This window comes from Martes martes (genome assembly GCF_963455335.1).
Source record: "Martes martes genome assembly, chromosome: 3".
Lineage (NCBI taxonomy): Eukaryota > Metazoa > Chordata > Mammalia > Carnivora > Mustelidae > Martes > Martes martes.
This window is the reverse complement of record NC_137890.1, coordinates 51783428-51806020: the sequence shown is the minus strand read 5'-3', so window position 1 is coordinate 51806020 and position 22593 is coordinate 51783428. Positions and strand designations below refer to the sequence as shown.

At 37.9% G+C, this 22593-nt stretch overlaps 1 protein-coding gene across 1 annotated transcript in view; it reads left to right on the top strand.

The window, feature by feature from the left end:
* Positions 1-4364: 4364 nt before the first annotated feature.
* The window catches only part of SUGT1 (SGT1 homolog, MIS12 kinetochore complex assembly cochaperone), a 41850-nt gene continuing 23621 nt past the window's right edge, over positions 4365-22593 (top strand). Inside the window, exons 1-9 of the mRNA XM_080798345.1 lie at positions 4365-4892; positions 4982-5039; positions 13026-13116; positions 13803-13872; positions 14548-14618; positions 17255-17308; positions 17698-17714; positions 20073-20107; positions 21771-21867. Of these exons, the coding sequence (XP_080654471.1) occupies positions 4855-4892; positions 4982-5039; positions 13026-13116; positions 13803-13872; positions 14548-14618; positions 17255-17308; positions 17698-17714; positions 20073-20107; positions 21771-21867 (531 nt within the window). The 5' untranslated portion in view covers positions 4365-4854. The remainder of the gene's footprint in view (positions 4893-4981; positions 5040-13025; positions 13117-13802; positions 13873-14547; positions 14619-17254; positions 17309-17697; positions 17715-20072; positions 20108-21770; positions 21868-22593) is intronic.

Below are 22593 nucleotides of genomic sequence, written 5' to 3'. Positions count from 1 at the left end.
TTTCAACTATCTACCCTGAATTACCTTTCAACATTTGTTGAAAATAAGTTGTCTATGCATATACAGGTGTATTTATGGACTCTGTTCCATCAATTTGTCTATCTTTGTGCCAATACATCAGGTTGATGTGTTGAAATAAGGTAGTGTTAGTTCTCCAACTTTGTTATTTTTTAAAGTTGATTTGACTACACTAACTTTGCATTTCTATTTGAATTTGCAGACTCAGTCAGAAGTTGCAGACTTAACTTCTGAAACAGAAAAAGTCTTTGGGTTTCTGACTGGGATTATGTTGACTCTATAGATCAACTATGGAAGAACTGACATTTTAACAAGATTGAGTCTCCACAAATGCCTCTCCATTTGTTTTAAGTGTTCTTTAATTTCCATCAGCTGTGTTCCATAATTTTCAATGTATACTTTTTGCACATCCTTTGTCAGATTTTTTAGTATTTAATATTATTGATGCTACTGTAAATGTCATAAATTTCAAATTCTGTTTGTTGCTGATTTTGTTTTAAATCACTCCCTCCTATTTATTAAGGCATGAAAGGCAAAAATCTTATGTGTATAACTCAATAAAATTCTGCATCTGCATACATTAATGTAACTGCCACCTAAATCAGATGTGTAACATTTCCTACATCCAAGAAGTTTCCCTCACAGCTCTTCCCAGCTAGATCACCTTCTGGTATCCCTCAAAATAATTTTTATCTTCATATAAATGGAATCGATCAGGATGTACCCTGTCTGGCTTTTTTAACTCAACATTATGTATGTGAGGTTCATACATATTATTGTGTGTATTGGTAGTTCATTCTTAATCAGTATCTATAGTATTTTTCTCCTATCAAATGGCATTTATTTCCAGTTTTTCCTACTATAATACTGTGATTGATTTTTTTTTAAGATTTTATTTATTTATTTGACAGAGACAGAGATCACAAGTAGACAGAGAGGCAGGCAGAGAGAAAGGGGGAAGCAGGCTCCCTGATGAGCAGAGAGCCGGATGCGGGGCTCCATCCCAGGACCCTGGAACCATGACCTGAGCCGAAGGTAGAGGCTCTAACCCACTGAGCCACCCAGGCGCGCCTGTGATTGATATTTTTAAAAAAAGATTTTATTTAGGGGCACCTGGGTGGCTCAGTGGGTTAAAGCCTCTGCCTTCGGCTCAGGTCATGATCCCTGGGTCATGGGATCGAGCCCCACATCGGGCTCTTTGCTCAGCCAGGAGCCTGCTTCTCCCCCGCCGCCCCCGCTTGCTTCTCTGCCTACTTGTGATCTCTGCCTGTCAAATAAATAAATAAAACCTTTTAAAAAAAGAGATTTTATTTATTTATTTGACAGAGATCACAAGTAGGCAGAGAGGCTGGCAGAGAGAGAGAGGGGAAAGCAGGCTCCCCGCTAAGCAGAGAGCCTGATGCAGGGCTCCATCCCAGGATCCTGAGATCATGATCTGAGCCGAAGGCAGAGGCCCAACACACTGAGCCACTCAGGTGCCCCTGTGATCAATATTCTTGTACACAATCGTAAGTACTCTTTTCTCTTGGGGATATGCCCAGTGATAGAATTACCAGGTAATAAGGTATATGTAGGACCAGCTTTAGTAGATAGGGTCAAAAAATTTCCTAGGGGTTCCTTGCTGGCTCAGTCAGTGAAGCATGCCACTCCTGATCTTTGGGTTGTAAGTTCAAGCCCCACATTGGCTGTAGAGACTACTTAAAAATTTGTTTAAAAAATCTTAGAAAGTCTTATAAAGTAATTATACCAATTTAAACTCCCACTAGCAATATACACAAGTTATAGGTGTTCCACTTTACCAAGACTTGGTATTGGAATTGTTTGTTTAAAACAATTCTGGTTAGTGTTTAGGACTGAAGCATGATTTTAATGTCCCTAATATAGCTATTGATGTAGAACTTCTTTTCATATGCATATTGTCCATTTAAATTACATTTGAAAATCAAAGTAATTCACTTAACATATTAAAGAAAAATAGATACGAACATTTCCATACAGGCAGAAAAAGCATTTGCTATTGAATCCTCTCTCCTCTGATGTTATAGCTAAGAAGCCCATTATCACTATTCTAGTCAACACTAAATGAGACATACCAGCCAGTGAAAGACCAAGAAAAAGAAATAAAAGGTATAATCATTGCACAGGACCCTAAACCATCTTCATTAACAGATGACAAAATTGTAATCATAGAAATTCTAGAAGAAACTACAAGGTATTAGAAATAATAAGAGAACTTGGTAAGAAGGCTGAATATGAGGTTAATATGTAGAAATCAATACTGTTTCTATATACCAGCAACAAAGTAGAATATAAGACTTTTCAAGTATCATTTAAAATTGTATGAAAAAGCCAAATACCCAAGTATAAATTTAATGAAAGATATGTGAAACCTCTACACTACAATTTACAAAACACGCTGGGTGAAATTAAAGACTACTAAATACATGGAAGGTGTATGATACTTCTTTTTTTTAGATTTTGTTTATTTGACAGACAGAAATCACAAGTAGGCAGAGAGGCAGGCAAAGGGGTGGGGGGGAAGCAAGCTCCCCAACAAGCAGAGAGCACGATGCAGCCCTATCCCAGGACCCTGGAACCACAACCCGAGCCAAAAGCAGACGGCCCAACCCACTGAGCCACCCAGGCGCCCCTGTATGAATGACACTTATGGGTTGGAGAACTCAATATTAAGATGTCAGTTTTCCCCAAACAGATGAATAGAGCCAATGCAAGTCCAATTAAAATTCCAGCAGGGTTTTTTTTTTTTTTAAGTTGACAAGCTTATTCTAAAATTTATAAATAAATGGAAATAAACTCTATAAGATGTCTAAAATAATGGAAATTACAAAGGACTTGGAATAGCCACGGCAACCTTGAACAGTTCTAGGACTTCCAGACTTATTATAAAGCTACATTAATTATGACAGTCTGGTAGTGGTACAAGATTAGACAGACCAATGGAATGAGAACCTGGAAACAGGCCCACATATAAAGTGATCAGCCATTTTGCAACAAAAGTGCCAGAGAATTTAATGGGGGGCAATGACAAATGATAGTCTTGTCAATAAATAGGACTGGGTCAACTGGATAGCCCCATGGGGGGAAATGAACCTTGATCCCAGTCTCCAACCTTTCACAAAAAAATAATGAGATAAATCACAGACCTATATGTCAAAGTTAAATAAAGCATCTAGAAGAATACATACAGTATCTTCACGACCTTGGAGTAGGTGAAGACTTATTAACAGGCCACTAAAGCACTGAACACAAAAGATCAGCAAACCCAGTGAGTTTTACCCCACCATTTGTTTTTACCTTTCTGTCCATCCCTACGATCACTGACCTACTTAAGAGAGTCACTTTGGCTTGTAACACTTCCCCAACAGTGTCCCAACAACTGTTCTTTTTCCCTTTAGTCATTGTTCCAGAGCACAGACACAATAATACACTTCTAAAAATGCAAATTTGACTGTAATTGCCTTTTTCAACTAGAAATTCTGTAGTGGGCTAGCACCGGTACGCATATTACACCCAAGCTTCTCCGAAGACCACAGGCTAGCCCTTTCGGACCTGACATTTCACCTACCCTTCCAGTGAGCGTCTAACTTGAACTGTGGCTCCACCAATTTTATAACTCACATTACTATTTTCCTAATACACGTCCTAGTCTATCCTAATTGTCTTTTCCATTTCCTTCATCCACTAATTCTAATTTGGCTTTTGAGGCTGAGGCTCAGGTATCACACCTTTGAGGAATCCATCCTTATACCTAATATAGGGTCATTCCCCTTCTTTCACTTTAGCATCCAAAACAATTAGCTTAAATTTCTGGAGAGCATATTAACATCTTTGAATCCCAGTTAGTTTAGATTTTGGATGTAGTAGACTCTCAAATCCATTTACTTGGCCTCTACTGACTGAGAACTCACTCCCACTCCCTCTTCAACCATGGAACTTGCTGGAAGCTTCTATCTGGTCTTCATATGTCAAAGGGCGGTAAGGGAGACTAAGACTAGGTTGGAAAAGTAGAACAGTACTGACACAACCTCAGGCCACCTTCCTCCCTTCGGGGCCTTCGGATGTAACAGGTTTTCTTTTCAGTCGGAGAAGCCAACTACGAAAAAAGCCCGGCGCTGCGGAGTTCTGGGTAATAGCATGGTTCAACGGCACCGGAACCAAAGGGCTCCCCTCCGTGTAGCATCTGCAAAGGCAGAACGATTTCCGTCGTGTCCTCGTCGGTTAGGATTCCCAGCGCACAGATCACGGGATCTAGGCGTAAGCCGGAACTATGCTCCCGGAAGAGAACCCGGCGAATGACGTCACGAATCCCGAAAGTCTGGGCAGCCCCCGGTAGCCATGATGAGAACTGTGGAGAACGGTGGCGAACATGGAGCCCGACATGCCGTGTTATTAATAGACGTCCAAACTCTCCCAAACGCCCCCACGTTCCTGTAGAACAAGAGTATGCTACAAAAGTGCTTTGCAGCTACTACCGCTGACGGCTCTTTTGGAGTGCGGAGGCGTACTGGAAGACAGGGCAAGCGTGAATAGCCAACGTCTCCGTAACCATGGCTGCGAAGGGCGGGGACTGAGAGGGCTGGTCACGGGACCGGGGCGGGGCCGGGCCGGGAGACTCAGTCCTCCACGGTCCCAGCCGGCCCTGCGCACGCTTTTCGTCTCCCCTCCCCCGCCCCGCGACAGGCTGCGTGGCTGCTCGTTGGCTACTTAGGACGGAAGCTCGCTTGGTGCTTCTCCAGAAGTTTCCCCCTTGGGCGGCGGCAGCGTAGCTCGTAACCTCGGTGGTAGCAGTTCTAACAGAAACAGCGATTCTTAGGGATGGCGGCAGCTGCAGCAGGACCTGCAACAGCCCAGAAGTGCGTGTTTTCCTTCTCCTTGCTATTTATTTTTATCTCCCCACCCCCACGACTTGGTTAGTGAGCCTGTCGTTGTTTTTCCTCGGCAGGTTTTTCCGGAGCTTCTCAGATGCTCTGATCGAGGAGGACCCCCAGGCGGCGTTAGAGGTGAGAGAACCAGTCTCAGCTTCCTCCACTTTTCTCGGAGGGACGCGGCCACGACGGGTTCCGGCGGACCCCGCCTCTTCCAGCACTGCCTGCCTGGGACCGGGGTTGCTCTCTTTATAGTGGATCGGCCCTAATACTGACAGTCTCCGTCTCTCCTCAGTTCCATAGTGGCCCAGTTACCCCAGACCCTTGTTCTTGCCCCCTCCCACTCCTAGACTGTTACTGCATCCTCTTAGCTCCTTGGGAATACCTTCTCTATTTCTGGGGGGCGTAGTTGACATTCATAGTTGGCCTGGAAGGAATTTTTTTTATTAATGGCATGTGTGATTAGAAGAAAAAGTGAAATCTAGGCTTGATGCTATTTGTTAATTCGGTTTTTCATTTGATAATCATCCTTGCCGTTCTTACACACCAGATGCTGTGCTAAGTGCAGACTACTGGAACAGAAGCCTTTTCCCGTATGTCTCTGAATATTTCCAGATGCCCCGTTACTGTTCATTATTCACTCGTTTATTTCTCGAAACTACTTGGAGTTGCTTTATGCAAGACGCTGAATCCTGTGGATGAAAGTCTTGTTGATGTATTTGACTTACAAGGCACTTTGTGTGAGGGGAATGACTGTAAAGCCAAAAAGAAAAGTCAAGAGCAAGAGTTAAGTAATTTAAAATAATAAAGAGAGCCCAAGCTAAGGATACATGATGCAGTTGGTTGCAAAATTTAGGCAGGGTTTTTTTGCTTTGAGGCGGGAGGGAAAAAGGAAACCAAACCTTGTTGGGTTGTTATAATTCAGTATAGGTAAGGTTAGCAGTTTGAGGCAAGAGAAATTTTTTGCAAGCTAGGACCTTAAATTTGCCACGTGGGTAGTAGAGTCCATCTGAAGAGGCTATTAACTTGAACAGAGACCTGAGGGTGAGCTCTGGGAAAGAGCATTCCGGGTAGGAAAAGAGCCATTGCAAAGATCCTGAGGTAGGAATGAGGTTGGCCTGTACCAGGAGCAGCAAAATGGCCCGTTTAACTAGAGTGGGATGACAGAGGACTAAGTGCTGAGGAGGTGGGAGGGAAACCAGGGGCTGTCCTATGGGGCTTTTTAAGTTGGAATATGTTTTTTGGATCTAGATATGAAGGCCCTCAAATAAAATGGTTGATTCATCAGTTGTGCTATGATGTTTCCAAATGAGACTTCTGGGATCAGAATTAGAAAAGTATTACAGGAGGCACGGAGCATCTTTCTTTACAATTCATTATGTCATCTAGACAGCTGTTAATTTAGAATCTACATTTGTTTATGGTCCTCTTAGCCCCAGTGCCGCCTTTGGAAATCCAGTTTATATGAGTTGCTTTTAAAGGAAGTTATTGTAATGACTTTCGTTGTCCTTTTCCATAAAATTTTTTTTTGATGTATGCTATATTATAAATCTTAAGTCTGCAACTACTGAAGTTGTAGTTTGATGTATGTAGACCCCGCCCCCAATCAAGATAGAGAACACTTTCATCATCCCAACTCCCTCGTGCTGCTTCTCAGCCAGTAATTCCCCTTACCCACCAGGTAACTCCTATTCTGATCTCTTTCAGCATCAGTTTTGCTTGTTCTTGTACTTCCCATAAGCAGAATAATGCACTACTCAGTTGAGTTTGATACTTCCATGTGAGATAGGTCCATGTGTGAAGTGGTATTTTTTCATAGATGTATAGTATTTCATTGTATAAAAATGGAGCACAAGTCTAACAATGGACTTTTGGGCTGTTTCTAGTTATTAGCTAGTATGAATAAAGCCACTGTGAATTTCCTTGTATATGTATTTTGGTGAACACACACTTTATTTTTGGGGGGGTGTATATACCTAGGAATGAAATTGCGTAGAATAGGCATGTGTTTAGCTTTAGTAGCTTGATTCTTTTTTTTTTTTTTTTAAAGATTTTATTTATTTATTTGACAGACAGAGATCACAAGTAGGCAGACAGGCAGGCAGAGAGAGAGGAAGGAAGCAGGCTCCCTGCTGAGCAGAGAGCCCGATGTGGGGCTTGATCCCAGGACCCTGGGATCATGACCTGAACTGAAGGCAGAGGCTTTAACCCACTGAGCCACCCAGGCGCCCCTAGTAGCTTGATTCTTAAAGTGTGGCTTTGGAACCAACAGCACCAGCACCACCTGGGAGTTTATTAGAAATGCATATTGTTGGGGTGCCTGGGTGGCTCAGTTGTTAAGCATCTGCCTTTGGCTCAGGTTCTGGTCCCAGAGTCCTGGGATGGAGACCCCTATTGGGCTCCCTGCTCTGTGAGCCTGCTTCTCCCTCTCCTTCTGCCTGCTGTTCCCCCCGCTGGCACTCACGCTCTTTCTCTCTCTCTCCCTCTCTCAAATAAATAAAAACTTAAAAAGAAAAGAAATGCAAATTGTTGGACTGCATCTGAGATTATTGGAAGTCCTTACAGCTCATGTGGTATAGTACTTAACCCTTTCATTTTACAGAAGAAAACTGAAACCCAAAGAAATCCAAATGATCTGTCATAGAGATGTTTATAGCCAATTAGAAGCTGAAGGACACCCTTAGGACACAAGTTTCCAGACTCTCAGTCTGGTGCTGTAGAAAAGTAATTCTCAAAGTATCATCCTGAGACCAGCTGCAGCAGCATCACCTGAGAACTTGTTAGAAATCCAAATTCTCAGGACCCACCACCTACTTGAATCAGAAACTGGGAGTGGAGAATAATGATCATGATAAGAATCAGCTGTGTTAAGAGAAAGTGTTCTTGTTATTTTTAATTATTTATTTGAGAGAAACAGAGAGAGTGGAGAGGAGGGGTGGACAAAGAGGGAGAGGGAGAATCTTAAGCAGGGTCCATGCTCAGCGCAGAGCCCGATATGGAGCTAGGTCCCACCACCCTCAAGATCATGACCTGAGCCAAAATCAAGAGGCAGATACTTAATTGACTGGGCCACCCAGGCCCCCCGAGAAAGTGTTCTTTTTAAAGCTTGAGGTGACCTCACAGTTGACCCTTGAACAACCTGGTTTGAACTGTATTGGCCCACTTACATATGGATGTTTTCTGATAGTGCAGTACTATAAATGTGTTTTCCTTATTCTTAATTTTTTTCACTAGCTTTATTGTAAGAATATAATATATAATATAGTATACAAAATATTTGTTGACTGTTTAGTCATTGATAAGGCTTCTGGTCAATAGAAAGCTGTTAAATTTCTGGGGAGTCAAAAGTTATACTTGAATTGGATTTTTGACTGGGAGGGTCAATACCCCTAATATACCTCATTGTTGGAGAGTCAGCTAATCATTTTGCAATTCAGGACACTTGATACATCAGTTAACATTTTTATATAAGATCATCCAATTAGGATGAATGTTAGGGGAAATGTTTGTATCAAGCTGATTGACATTTTTCATTAAACATTTAATAGTATATATTGGTGGTGAATTTTGCACTGGGAGCCAGGGATCTAAAGATGAAAAGACTCCATTGAGGAAGTTTGCAGTCTAGTAGAGAGATAGACAGGTCAACAGATTATTAAAATATAAGGTAAATATTCTAATGGAGTAGTGTATGAAGTACACTAATAACATAGCAGAGTAGAGGCTAATCAGGGTAATCAGAACAACTTCACAGAAGATGTCTCAATTCACTAGGAAGAGGAGAGTGAATTATGAGACTCTTTTGAGGCCCAGTATGAATAGTGGTTAAGAGCATAGGTTCTTGGGGCAGCTAGCTGGCTCTTTCGGTAGAACATCAGACTCTTGATCTTGGGGTTGTGAGTTTGAGCCCCACATTGTGGGTGGAGTTTACTTTAAAACAACGGCATCAAAAACCCCTCAGCTCTGAATCAGAGTGCTTGAAGGGTCCAAATCCTGGTTTCATAATAATTCTGTAACCTCAGGAAAATTCCTTATGTCACTTTGGATCAGATTTCCTTTCTGTGAAGTGGGACTAACAGGACCTATTTGAAAGGGCTATAATGAAGATGAGTAATGTAAGGTACAAGATGAGGCCCTTGAGGTAGGCATCTTGTAGCTTCTTTGCTCTCTAGGTTCTAGCCACACTTTTTTTTTTTTTTAAAGATTTTATTTATTTATTTGAGAGAGAGCACACAGGCATGAGCAGGGTGAGCCGGCAGAGGGAGAAACAGATTACCTGCTGAGCAGGGAGCCCCATCTGGGACTTGATCCCATGATCATGACCTGAGCCGAAGGCACCTGAGCCACCCAGGCACCCCAGTGCTGTCTTTTTTTGTCTCTTGAATGTATCAAGATAAGTCCTTGTGGAGGGCCTATGGACTTGGAACTCCTTTTGCTTAAAATGTACTCTTTTTTTTTTTTTTTTTTTTTAAAGATCTCATTTATTTATTTGACAGAGACACAGCGAGAGAGGGAACACAGGCAGGGAGAGTCGGGGAGGAAGAAGCAGACTTCCCACCGAGCAGGGAGCCCGATGTGAGGCTTGATCCCGGGACCTGGGATCATGAACTGAGCCGAAGGCAGACGCTTAACAACTGAGCCACCCAGGCGCCCCTAAAATGTACCATCTTGTACTGTCTCATTTTTCTCAGAGATGCTCATCACTTGTGATTTCAGCTGACATGTCACCTCAAAGAAACTTTTTTTCTTGGACCACCCTATCTAAATTGAGCCCCATTGTAAGCTCCAAGGTGGCAGGGGTTTTGTGTGTCCTTTTTTTTTCTTTACTACATTCTCCATGTAGTGCCTGTGATGTGGTAGGTAGGCACTCAGATGTGTTATGTGAAATGACTTCTACCATAATTCTTGTAACAACTGAGGGTGGGTATTTGCATTTTACTCACAAGGAAGCTGAGACCAAAGAGAGTCACTTGCTCAGCATTAGTCGAGAAGTGACAAGTCAAGTTCAAGGCATCAAGGGTCTTCCTCTGGAGGAGGGGATAGGTCTAAAACTAAAGGTTTGGTAGCTGACTTTGAAAGAGCTGACCATTGATAGCTTTGTTCAGAGCATTGAGAATGTAGCTGGTTAGCATAAATACAGTGTTACCTGTTTTGCATGGCTGTGTGGTTTTTCTTCAGCAGTGCTAGGTGGTTTAAGAAGGGAGAAGGGTGGTACTCTTGTTTATCATCTGTGATTGGGGATTAGCTGTGGCTAGAAGAAAAATGGGAAGTGAAATCAAATTGAAGTACCCAGAGCTACATGCCTTTAGCAGTTAGGTCAGTCTGAACAGTCTGCTTTTGCTTTTAACCATAACAAGTTAACTTGTTGACTAACAGTTTTAAAAAGCCTCAAACTTTAAAGATTTAGAAGTTCACTTTCTAAGATCTAAGTTTTAAACAATTTTAATGCCTTAAAAAGGAGTTTTCCCCCCGTTTTGGATTGTCAGGGTACTTCCTTCACCATTATCTTGGTAAAGATTTCAGTGTAATTATATTTCATAGTTCCCGGAGTTTCTTTATTTTTGAGAACTATAAGTTGCTTGACTACAACTTACTTTATGTAAGTTTATCTTTAGACATGGTTACATTATGTTTCCCATTGGTCTGCATTAAATAGTGGCTTTTTGCTGCTATGATTCAAATGTTGGCACTGAAGTCCTTGCCTTTGAGATACCTCTCTTTAGTCCCTTTGTACTCTAGCAGCGAGCAACTGTTGTCACAGAAACAGAACTCTCAAAACATGCCACAAGTCTGATGTAGTTAATAGAACCCCAGATCATTGTTTTAATTTCACTTTTCCTGGTTTTATTATACTGTATATTGTTTATTCCAAATAAACTGTTTTGTGTTTTAAGACTTGTATTTGTGTGTCAGTGTTCAGTTTGTGTTCTGTTTTTTGATAACTTTTCAAAATAATAGCCTAATAAGTGAATTGCTTAGTTTATTTAACTGAATCACAAAATTGGTTCTCCTTAACCAACAATTGGTTTGTGTTTTTAAAGGTCATTTGCAAGTTGGTTGTTTGAAAATCAGTTTTACTTGATTCCATTTTATTTATCTTTGTACCCCCAGTGTCTGGCCTGTGTTTGTTACATAGTATATGTTTAAAAATACATATAAATTGATGAACCAGAGCCTAGTACAATTTATAGTAGCTTTTTGACCCATAATATATCGTTTTCTTGCTGAGGAGAGGCTAGAAATTTGGTTTGGATATGTATTTGGATAAGCTATCACAGGTTTTCAAAATTGTTGAAAGTTTAAGTGCAAGATGGTATTATTTAACTTGGGAATTTCAAAGTGTTAAGAAACATACTAATACAAACGTCATTGGTGTGTGAAAGATACTTGGATTAAAGAAAGGTTACCAAGAGGCAGTGTGGTTTGGTGCTTAAAAAATCAGATTTGGAGTCAGACAGACCTGAATTTTACAGGCTTGTCACTAACTAGAAAGTGAGGGAGTGGATCCTCTGAGCACATTTGGGGAAGAGCTTTCCAGAGAGAGGGAGCAGCAGACACAGAGTCCTGAGGTGTTTGAAGAACAAAAAGGAGACCATTGTGGCTAGAGTAGAGGAGCAAGAGGAAGAGTATTAAAAGTTGAGGTCAGAGAGTTAGCAGAGAGTTATATCAAGGAGGGCCTTGAAGGTCACTGGAAGAACTTGGGCTTTTGCTTTGACTCAGCCGAAAAGACATTGGAGAGTTTTATGCCTATTGACATAAACAAGATCCTGATTTTCATTATTGCTTGGATCAGGATGATAGAGGTGGAGAAGGTAAAAAGTGGTTTGGATTTTAGGTATGTTGCATTTTAGGTAAATGATTATCAAGAACAGTATAATTTGCATTTGGGGAATCATGCTATAAAAGCAAAATCAGTGACGTGTCATTATTGAATTTTACTTTTTTAAAGATTTTTATATGTTTATTTGACAGAGTGAGAGAGTACAAGCAGGGGGAACAGTAGAGGGAGAAGGAGAAGCAGGCTCCACGCTGCCAAGCAGGGATCCCAATGCAGGGCTCAACCCCAGGACCCTGCGATCATGACCTAAGCCGAAGGCAGATGCTTAACCATCTGAGCCCAGGCGCCCCTGAAGTAATTTTACCTTTTAAGAAAACTATCCAGATCCCTAGGATGTGTGAACACTGGGTAGAGAATCAAAGCATTCCTAGTTGCCTACATTTATCCTTGGCCTCACTGGTCATGCTGTCACTTCTTGCATCATTATTGCTCCAGCTACCACTTATATTCTCTGACTGCCCAGGATGACAAAGTTTTAATCTCATGTTAAATCTTGATCAGTTGATGGAAGCTATGAGGTGCTGTATCTGGGCTGTCAGCAGAATGTGGTAATTTCTTAGGGTTGTCTGCTATTGCTAGAAGATGGGAGAGGGACAGATAAGCTTCATTGTGTCTTTATTGATTCTGTTAACTTCCTTGAGCTCTAGATTCAACTTCCAGGTTTTTTGGTTTTTATTGGGCAGTTTCATATTTTCTAGGCATCTCAAAATCTACATACATGGTCTTTGAGTTTTCTTCAAATTAGGAGAAAATCTGCTTGTCAATATATATTGTCTAAAGTCTTCAGAATAAATGAGGTGATAGAAATTACCATTTATTGAGTTCCTACTATAGGCCAGGAATTGTGCTAAGATACTACATTAGATTGCGGATTTGGGGGGAGGGGGAGACTGGAGAAGGGGTGATATTGATCTTCTTGCCAAGAAGCACTCCAAGCTTATTCTGTTATCTTTCCTCAAAAAAGCTTATGATAATAGGTTATTTGGTTAAAAATCATGTTTAATTAAAATTCAGATACATTTAGGGACGCCTGGGTGGCTCAGTGGGTTAAAGCCTCTGCCTCCGGCTCGGGTCGTGATCCCAGGGTCCTGGGATCGAGCCCTGCATCAGGCTCTCTGCTCGGCGGGGAGCCTGCATCCCACCCCGCTCTGTCTCAGCCTGCCTCTCTGACTACATGTGATCCTGGTCTGTCAGATAAATAAATTAATTTAAAAAATAAATAAAATAAAATTCAGATGCATTTAAAAACCATTTATTGACACTCAACATGTTTGTTTTTGTAGGAGCTGACTAAGACTTTGGAACAGAAACCAGATGATGCGCAGTATTATTGTCAAAGAGCTTATTGTCACATTCTGCTTGGGAATTACTGTGGTAACTTTTCTTAACTGAATGTATTATTTTTTCTTTATAAGTTATAAACTTTACCTGAGATACAGTGAATCAAATACAATAGAGATCATTTTTGAGGATTTTTAAATTGGTCTTTCATACAAGGTGTGAAGTAGCTGAAACATGAGAAATATGTTGAGCAACACCCATACAAATGTTCTAGGTGTTTCTTTTTCCTTCAGTGAGTAGAGAATTTATATAGTTTTCATTTGTAGTTATTGGAGATATTAACAAAAATAGCATCACATGTGTTATTTTACAGACTATTTAAATAAAGTGCTCTTATTTGTAGTTTTTATAAAAAAGAATGTCTTTATATATTACTTGTGTAACTTACAAATTATTCTGGGTAGAGAATCTAGGTAGGGAAAAATTAAACGTTGAGTCAGGTTACATAAATGATGGTAATGAGGAAATTAGATGAATTTTGTGACAGAGCTTTATACATTGACTGAATAGCTTTAAAAAGAAAGCTAAATATTAGGCTAATAAGGTGTGAGAGTGATTTTTTTTTTTATTTTATCTTGGATTAGTTTTTCCTCATTTAAAAGCATTTTGTCTATTGCACTAATTTGAAAACTTAAAAATGTAGGGCTGATTCAGATTTTGTGTGTAACTTGTTAGGATCCATAAATTACTGACTAAAACCCCCCTTTTTTTGTATGTAGATGCTGTTGCTGATGCAAAGAAATCTCTTGAACTTAATCCAAATAATTCCACTGCTATGCTGAGAAAAGGGTATGCAATAACTACTCTTCTAATTGGGTCTGGACTACCGATAGTAGGTGTTTAGTTCGTTGAATGAATTAATTTTAAGTTTTATGTAAATAGTGAATTCTGTATTTATACATTTTGTAGTTGAGATAGGATTCATTTTTAAATATAATTTTATACTTGTGTTAATTGTAGTATGTGTGTTTTGAAATAGTGGTGGTTGAAGTAATTACAAGGACAAGATGAAACTGATGGATTTCAGATCCTTTTTTCATTCATCATTTGGAATTTATTGTATTTAACTGACTAGAGAACATCTATTTGTCAACCAGGCTGGATAGGCTACATTTAATGCTGTGAAAGCCCTGTATCTCTGTACTTTATATCCCAGCTTGTTTCTGTTGATAAGTGTAATTTTATTCTTAAGAAACTTCTTTGGTTTCTTAGCATAACTATATGTTGGAATAGGCAAGTGTACACAATTAAATCAAGAAATTCCTTCTGAAATGAGTTTCAAAATTCGGTTTTAATGAGAATTAAATTTAATGTTATAGTATATTAGAAAATTTCTTAACTTACTAACATATAAATTATTATTATTTTTTTTTACCAATAGAAAATACTAGGATATTTAATTTAGAAAACGTTTTTGCATGATCTCATGTGTGTGTGGTATTTGTTTTTAATATGCTTATGCAGGATATGTGAATACCATGAAAAAAACTATGCTGCTGCTTTAGAAACTTTTATAGGAGGACAGAAATTAGATAGTAAGTATTGGAATTGTATGTTAATAAACTAATCCATTATGTCTGTGTTTTAAATATGATGGCTGAATTTTGTTAGTGTGATCCCAAGTTCATTGTAGAAACCTAACATCTTTTTTCTTACTGACATTTCCTGTTGATTGCGAAATTTGAGTTTACTTAAAATTGATTAAATTGGCCTTTCTTTAGCATTTAAATCACAGATAAACTTTATGATTAGAGGTTAAAAACGATATATAAACACTCAGTGTGCTTCCTCTACTTAGTCTGACTATGTTTTTCTAATGGAGAAGTGAAAATTTAATTTGTTCTCATTTTCAGAAGTCCTTTCGGTTTAAGTTATTCAGGTGGCTGAGATAGGAAGTTTTACAGCAGACATTTTTATTAATAAGTGAAGCAGCAGTTTGGGTAAATTGTGGTGGATAGAAACTTGGAGCTTTGAGAGTATTGTGAGTTTTTAATGTCAGTTTCAGAGAAGTATATGAAAATTAGCAGTATGGATGTCTCTGCACATGTGTAGAAATTTTAAGAGCCAAAAGGCGAAAGAGTCTACAAAATACGGAAAGAAGTTGTAAGTAACCTCATAGATAATTGTAGAGTACCTAATCAAAATTGTGTAGTACCATTTTATCTTACTCTAATGATAGTGTTTTATCACAGTTCTCTAAAGCAGTGGTTCCTAAGTAGGGATGATTTTGCTTCCTGGGGGACTTTTAGCAATGTCTGAAGAGATTTTTGATTATCCTGACTGGTGAATAGGGATGTCCTAAGGATACCTAGTGAGTAGAGGCCAGAGATGCTAAACATCCTACAATGCAGAGAAGTAGCTGGTCCAAAATAGTAGTGCTGAGGTTTGAAACCCTGCTCTAAAGTATTACATGAGTATGTTTTTATATTTTAAAAATGTACTCTTGTATTGCTTTGAATATTTGCTTTCCTGTCATGTACCTGCTTGAGAGAGGACAGTGGGCCCAACTTTGTAATTGGAGCCTACAAATTAGGAAGGAGATGTGAATGGTACATGAGTAATTTGGCTATTTACTAAGCAAGCCAGCGTATCTGCACTCTTTGCAAATTCTAAAGAGTCCAGTTATCCTGTACCTTAATACATATTTGAAAATCCTGAAGAGACGTAAAGCATTCCATCTTGTAGATTTCTAAGCCCTGTTCCTTTTTTTTTTTTGAGCGATAGAAAGTTCATCATCTAAATTGTTTCCTTTATTAATATTTTACTGCCATTGATTTTTTTTAACTGCCATTAATTTTTATCTTAGAATTATTTCAAAATCTTCAAATGAAGGTATCTGTTTTTGGTAAAATTGCTTTTAAGGATATTTTTATTTAAAAAAGATTTGTCTTTTAACTCTAAGGAAAATTTACGTTAAGCTATTAGGGTTCCCTTATTAACAGACAGGGTAAAAAAAAATTGTAACTCAGAATATTACCTTTTTTTCCTTTGGTATGGTAGGAAACTTGGTTTTACTTAGTGATTAAATTTGAGTAATAGGTTTTTCAAATATAGGATTTTGATAAAATTGTTACCCCCACTAGAAGGAGCGTGTGCGTATATGTGTGTAGGTGTTAGTTATGGCCTATACAGTTGAATTTCATTTATAAATTAGTGTTCTAAGAAATTTTTATTTTTCAGAATAATCTTGCCTGCAATTTGTTTGAGTTTGCAAACTTTTATTGAGCGTACTTTTAATAATTTTTAACATTATATTGGATTAGACCCTGTACTGTTTGGATTATCATTGTTCTGAGTCTTTAAAAATTAATGATTTGTAGGGGAGCCTGGATGGCTCAGAGGGTTAAGCCTCTGCCTTCGGCTCGGGTCATGGTCTCAGGGTCCTGGGATCGAGTCCCGATCGGGCTTTCTGCTCAACAGGGAGCCTGCTTCCCCATCTCTCTCTGCCTTCATCTCTGCCTACTTGTGATCTCTCTGTCAAATTAAATAAAATCTTATTAAAAAAAAAGAAATTAATGATTTGCTTATGTACATGTTTACATTGCTATCTGTAAGTCTATAGTTCACCATCTGTAGTCTCTGGGCTGCTGTGGAATCTGGAGATATGACAGAACTGCACAAAGTACAAAGGTGTTTTTTGGTGTTGGTAGGAATGGCATGGTAACAGGAAAAGCTACTGAGAGAATAGTAGATAGAAGAAGTGGATAGCTGCATTAGAGAATAAATCTGGGGTCAAAAGAGGCTTCTAGATGTTGGTCCAGCTGTCTGGTACCAGGCTTACTAATTGATGGTGTGTTGGGTATCTAATTCAGGTCTGATTTTGTTGTGTGAGAAGAATCTCCTTTAACAGGAGAGGGGTGAGGGGAAATGTATTTGTATTTGTTTTTGGAAACCAGTAAGGTTGTCTGTGGCCAAAACCAATTCTTTTTTTTAAGTTAAAATTCTTCAGCATGAATGTCTTACGTTTTAAATGTATTAATATATTTATAGCTCTAGTGTTATGGTTTCTATAAATCCTGTTAGGACAAGTATCTTTGTCTGATTACTGCTGAATCCCCATTGCGTAAAACACTGTTTAGAACATAGTAGATATTCAGTAAGTATTTGTTGAGTGAATATGTTAGATGCTGCTGATGAGTGAGTGATGTTACACTCAGTTTGTCTGTTCTAGGTACAGATCCTGATTTCGCTGTCTGGGTTAAAAGGTGTCGGGAGGCTCAGAATGGTAAGTATATAGGTTTCCCATGTCTTTCAGTTTACAAGGAAGTAAATTTTTGACATTTTTGGATTTAAACAAATTTGTTTTTAACTATATAACTTTATAAATCATAAATTTAAATAGTGTGTTTTCCCTTAGATAGGGATTTCCAAGGTTTTGTTATGTTAAAAGGGTGATTTGGATGGATTTGTCTTGTAGTTGTGTTACTGGTAAGAAATTACTAAAAGTCTACAATGAGTCTGGGATGCAAAATTAAATCATTCTTTTAATTTGGAATGTATGGAAAATTGGTTTATATAATCAGTTAGTATGTTTGTGCTGTAGAAGTTGTGTATGTGACTTTGCTTCTAAATATACTGTTAAATGGAAATGTTTTCTTTTTATGTTTTTAATAGGATCACAGTCTGAGGTGGTAAGTACAAAATTTTTATTCTTCATATTTTTACTTAATTATAATTTTGCCCTATATTTGAGACAGGACTCCGAATGGTCTTTCTTTTACTTAGATCTTAAACAATTCCATGTAAGTACTTTTTCCTTTAGTAACTGAAATAATACCATTTTTGGTGAAATGCATAGTTATTGGACTTGTTTAATGTATGATCAACTTGATTTGGCATGTTTTAGTATGGTCAGGGTGGTTATTTTTTCTTTTCCTTGCTGAAAAGTCATCACAGGTTAAACAGCTGCTGCTTAGAAAGTACTTTCAGGGTTTATTGTGGTGTACTGAGAACACAAAAGTTAAGTAAAATTTGGAAATGTTTGTCTAATTCAGTCACATTTATTGTTTTGGATATGAAGATTTCCAGGTCTTTTCAGTCATTAAAAGTTATGGTGGAGTTGAAAGCTGCTTGATTTTTTTTTTTTTTAACCACTTAGGTTTATTTATAACACACACAGTTACATTATGGCTAGTGGTTTTTAGCAGTGATCATCTGCAGTTTAGTCAGTAAATAAGATGACAAGGAGTCAGGAGATGTATGTGTGTCTTAACTCAGTCGGCAGTTACTTAACCTACTTGGGTCTCTTCATGTCTGAAGGAAGATTTACATCTCTTTCAGAATTACATTGTGACATTGAGAAAGTCTTCTATTCTCTGGGCTTTCATCATGTGTAAACTGGGCCTAATAGAGCTAATCTTCAGGTTGTGAGCGTCAGGCCAGATATGTGTATATGTAGTGAATGGAGTTTGGAACATCACCAAAAGTGAGCCCTGCCTGGTTATTCCTACACCTGAAAGGCTTTTCCATATTCCTAAGAGTGACGAATGAGAGAAGTATTTTTGGCTTCCTTTGGGACACATGGGTGGCTCAGTTGACAAAGCATCCGACTCTTGATTTAGGCTCAGGTGATGATCTCAGAGTCATGGACTCCAGCCCCTAGTCGGGCTCTGCACTTAGTGTGCAGTCTGCTTCTCCCTCTCCCTCTGCTCCTCCTCCTGCTCACTCTTGCTGGCTTTCTCTAAATAAATAAATGAAAATTTTAAGTAAACAAAAGTTGGGTTTTTTCACCTGCTGGTATTTCTGTTTAGGTCTTACAGTATTCTCTTTGGGATTGGAACGAGTCCTGCAAACAACAGAATAGCATTCGGATCATACTTAGTAACACAGACAGCTGTTTAGCCACAGTGCATTTTGTTACTGCGGTTCACACTAGTTTAGTTTTATCTTTGCACCATGGTGAACGGGGAATAATCTGCTCTAGTCATTGTCTCTACTTGATATCACCTAGATTCAGGTATTTCTCAATAGTTAATAGCGGAGAGAAATTCTGAGTTAGGCTCAAATCTGTAGAGGGGCTTTATTTTGTTCCTCTAAACCCCATCTCTTCCCTATCATTTAGGGATGACTTAGAGGTCACCTATAACCCAGGGCAAGTTCTTTTGATTTACATAGTCTTAACTGGCACACATGTAGTTTAGGAAAGTATGGATTGGTCCGGAATCCTGATTCATTTGTTTTTTGATGGGCAGTGTAGAATTTTTGTTACTGAGAGACCATAAGCACAGTAAGCTATTATCTGGAAAGCACCATGGAAATGTTCTTTCATATATTCCAGAGCAGTGTTTGATGCCACTGCTAAGCCTGAATGTTATACTAAAAAATGTGTTGGGGTTTTTTTTAAAATTTTTTTTAAATGTCATTGTTATTTTCAGATTAGAGAGTTAGCCTTGGAACTGGACTTTTAAATGTAACCTTTTCCACTTAGACCTTTAGAAAGTTTTTTTAGTTTTATGCTTTTATTTTTATTCTGAAAATTTTTTTTTTACTTAAACTCAATTTAATTAACATATAGTGTATTATTAGTTCCAGAGATAGAATTTAGTGATTTTTCAGTTGTATATAACACCCAGTGCTCATTCCATCAAGTGCTCTTCTTAATGTCATCACCCGGTTATCCCCTCCCTCCACCCACTGCCCCTCCAGCAACCCTCAGTTTGTTTCCTGTGGTTAAGAGTCTCTGTAGCTTGTCTCCCTCTCTGTTTTCATCTTATTTTTCCTTCCTTTCCCCTTATGGTTTTATTTTAGAAGAAAAATCTCTTTTGACATTTTAACTCATAATATTATAAAAATGTTGAATATTCTAAAATTTTGTGATAACTTGTATTTTTAACAAGAATACTATGCTTTGTCTTTGAGGGATATGTTGATGTAGTTATTCCATATCAGAGTAACCACAGCATTGGGTAAATTAATAATACATGCATTTTTAATATATAGTTGCTAAACTAATTTGTAAAAATCTTTCTCTTGCAACTTGCCAAAATCAGTCTGCATCCCAGAGGACTCATCAGTCAAAAATCAAGTAAGTGTTTCTTTTTCATAAACAATGCATGATAAATATGGCTAAAGGAAAAAATCCTGTTTAATAGTAAGCAAGTCCTTACCCTGTGCTGTTCAGTGTTTTTTAGAAATTGTGTTTAGACTGGGAAAACTAATTCTAAGGCTGTTTACTGATTGATATTAGTGTTTATATTAAGGTTAAATTCAAGTCAGTTCTCTACTTTAAACTTGCTTCATCTGGTTCCATATTATGTCGCCTTTCCATGAATGACAAGAGCCTCTTCCAGTTGTTATTACACAGGTAAATAAATTAGTAGTAGGCTTGACAGAATTGTAACTACCTGCTTTTTATATTTTAGAGTAAATTTTATAATAGAGTAATAAATAGAGTATAATAGAGTATAAATAGAGTAATTCTGCATGGGTTGAAAGGGACAACTGTTGCTCAGGGCAACAGTTAAAATAATGAATTAAGCATCTAGCAGGTATTCGAATTTATTTTTAATTATTCATTAGCCATGTGTACAACTTGTATTCTTAGGACTGTAATAGAAAGAAAAACAAGGCATTGATTTGGAGCTTTGCATCCCCACTGAATTTCAGAGGGAAATTGTGAGACTCTTAAAGTTTGTTTCTTTAATCAAGGTGCATTTTAATTACCTAAAATGCTTTGGAAATGTTAAAACAAAAAGATCTGTTCCTCCTCTTTCTAGGGAGATTTAGGATGACTCTCCCAAATACCAAATTCCTAAATAAGGAATTTGGACTAGCTTGATGGTAGCAGCAGGAATAGAATGGAAACATTAAATAATAATTATGTTTGGAGCATAGAGTAATCCACCAGTATTAAACATTGATTTAATACTGGTTCTGTGTACCAGGCACTATGCTTAGTTCTAGGAATATAATAGTGGCAGGATAGATAAACTGCTCTGTCTCATGGAGTTTATAATCTAATATAGGCTAATTTGAGAGTGAGGATCCCTGCATTTCTAGATCCTTCTGTGCACACATAATTAGAATCTCTAGGCACGTTAGTTTTCCCATGTACCTTGAAAGTGAAGGAAGATACGGTATTTAATGTGCCTGGCAGGATGAGTTAAATTTTAAGTTATTTTAATTTTAGCTCATTTGCTTCTGCTCCCTGCGTTCAGGGCTGTTTGCCCCAGCTTCAGTTAAGAGATTTTGGTGTGGAGTCCAGCTGACATGGGTCCAGTGTAACACCTGCCTCTGACTGGCTGATTGCTTCGCCCATCTGGGCCTATTTTTCATCTGTAAAAGAGGGATAGAAGTGCTTTTTCTTACTATTAGGTTGAAATGAAAGTGTAAGGCTGTTAATGGTATATAATAATGGTTTGCTGTTAAGAGTAAATTTCATCTTTAACATTAGCTTAAGCACAACAATATTAGAGATATGAGTCAGAGCCCAGAAAATCATGGAAGTATTTAAGTATCCTGGAAAGGTTTGAGGCATCATACCCTAATGTTCTTTTCCATTAGTGCAGATCAAAGAAAATTAGATAAAATTGTTTCTGTGAATCACCATCTGCTTTGCTTATTTGTTCCTCAAGGTGGAGCTCTTGTTGTTTATCATATTGTAGTTTTATCTTGACAAAACATAAAGCAGCAGCAACTTTAAGAAAATTAAATGTTCTAAGGTGTTTTTCTTTTTTTTTTTTTAATAGGTATGACTGGTATCAAACAGAATCTCAAGTAATCATTACACTTATGATCAAGAATGTTCAGAAGAATAATGTAAATGTGGAATTTTCAGAAAAAGAGGTTATTACAATCTTTGAACCATTTTTTATTTTGAGATTAAATACTTTTATTTGGAAGTATAGTATACCGCAGAATAATCTATAGCAGTTTATCAGATATTTCTTCCTGCAATGTGGAAAATGCTGATGAAAATCTGAAGCATTGCTTTTCAGCTTGAATGATTTTAAATTTTGAGACAAATGTATACTGTAGGTTATAGCTAGATGTGCATTATCTTTTTTTTTTTAGATTTGAAATTCAAAGCAGAACTTGGCTGACACATATAAAAGACATTAGTAAATGTGATTTGGTTACATTTGTATACTTTACGAAAAAGGTCTTATTTTTTGTGTGATTTATATGTTTTAGAATTTACTAACCACATTAAATTAGTGTGACTTGTAATAACTTGATTTCTTAGCGTTTAGTGGAAAACTTCAGTGATATTTAAGTTAGTGGCAGAAGTAGGTATTTTGCATATGAATACTTTTGTTACGTATTGTGTTGTTTTGCTCTTAATCTTGAGTTTTCTAGAGATTTAAATGTTAAACATACTGTGTTCTGCTTATTTAATTGTGTATGTGAGAATCCATGTAAAAGATTCCAGGTAGAAAAAGATTATTTTGAATTTCTTAAATTTGATATTCCATAGAAAGTGTTTAAAATAATCAGCGGCAGCATGAAGTTCTGTTATATTCAGTCTAAATATTTTACCTTTCATTATATAAATTTATAAAATGCGCTGCT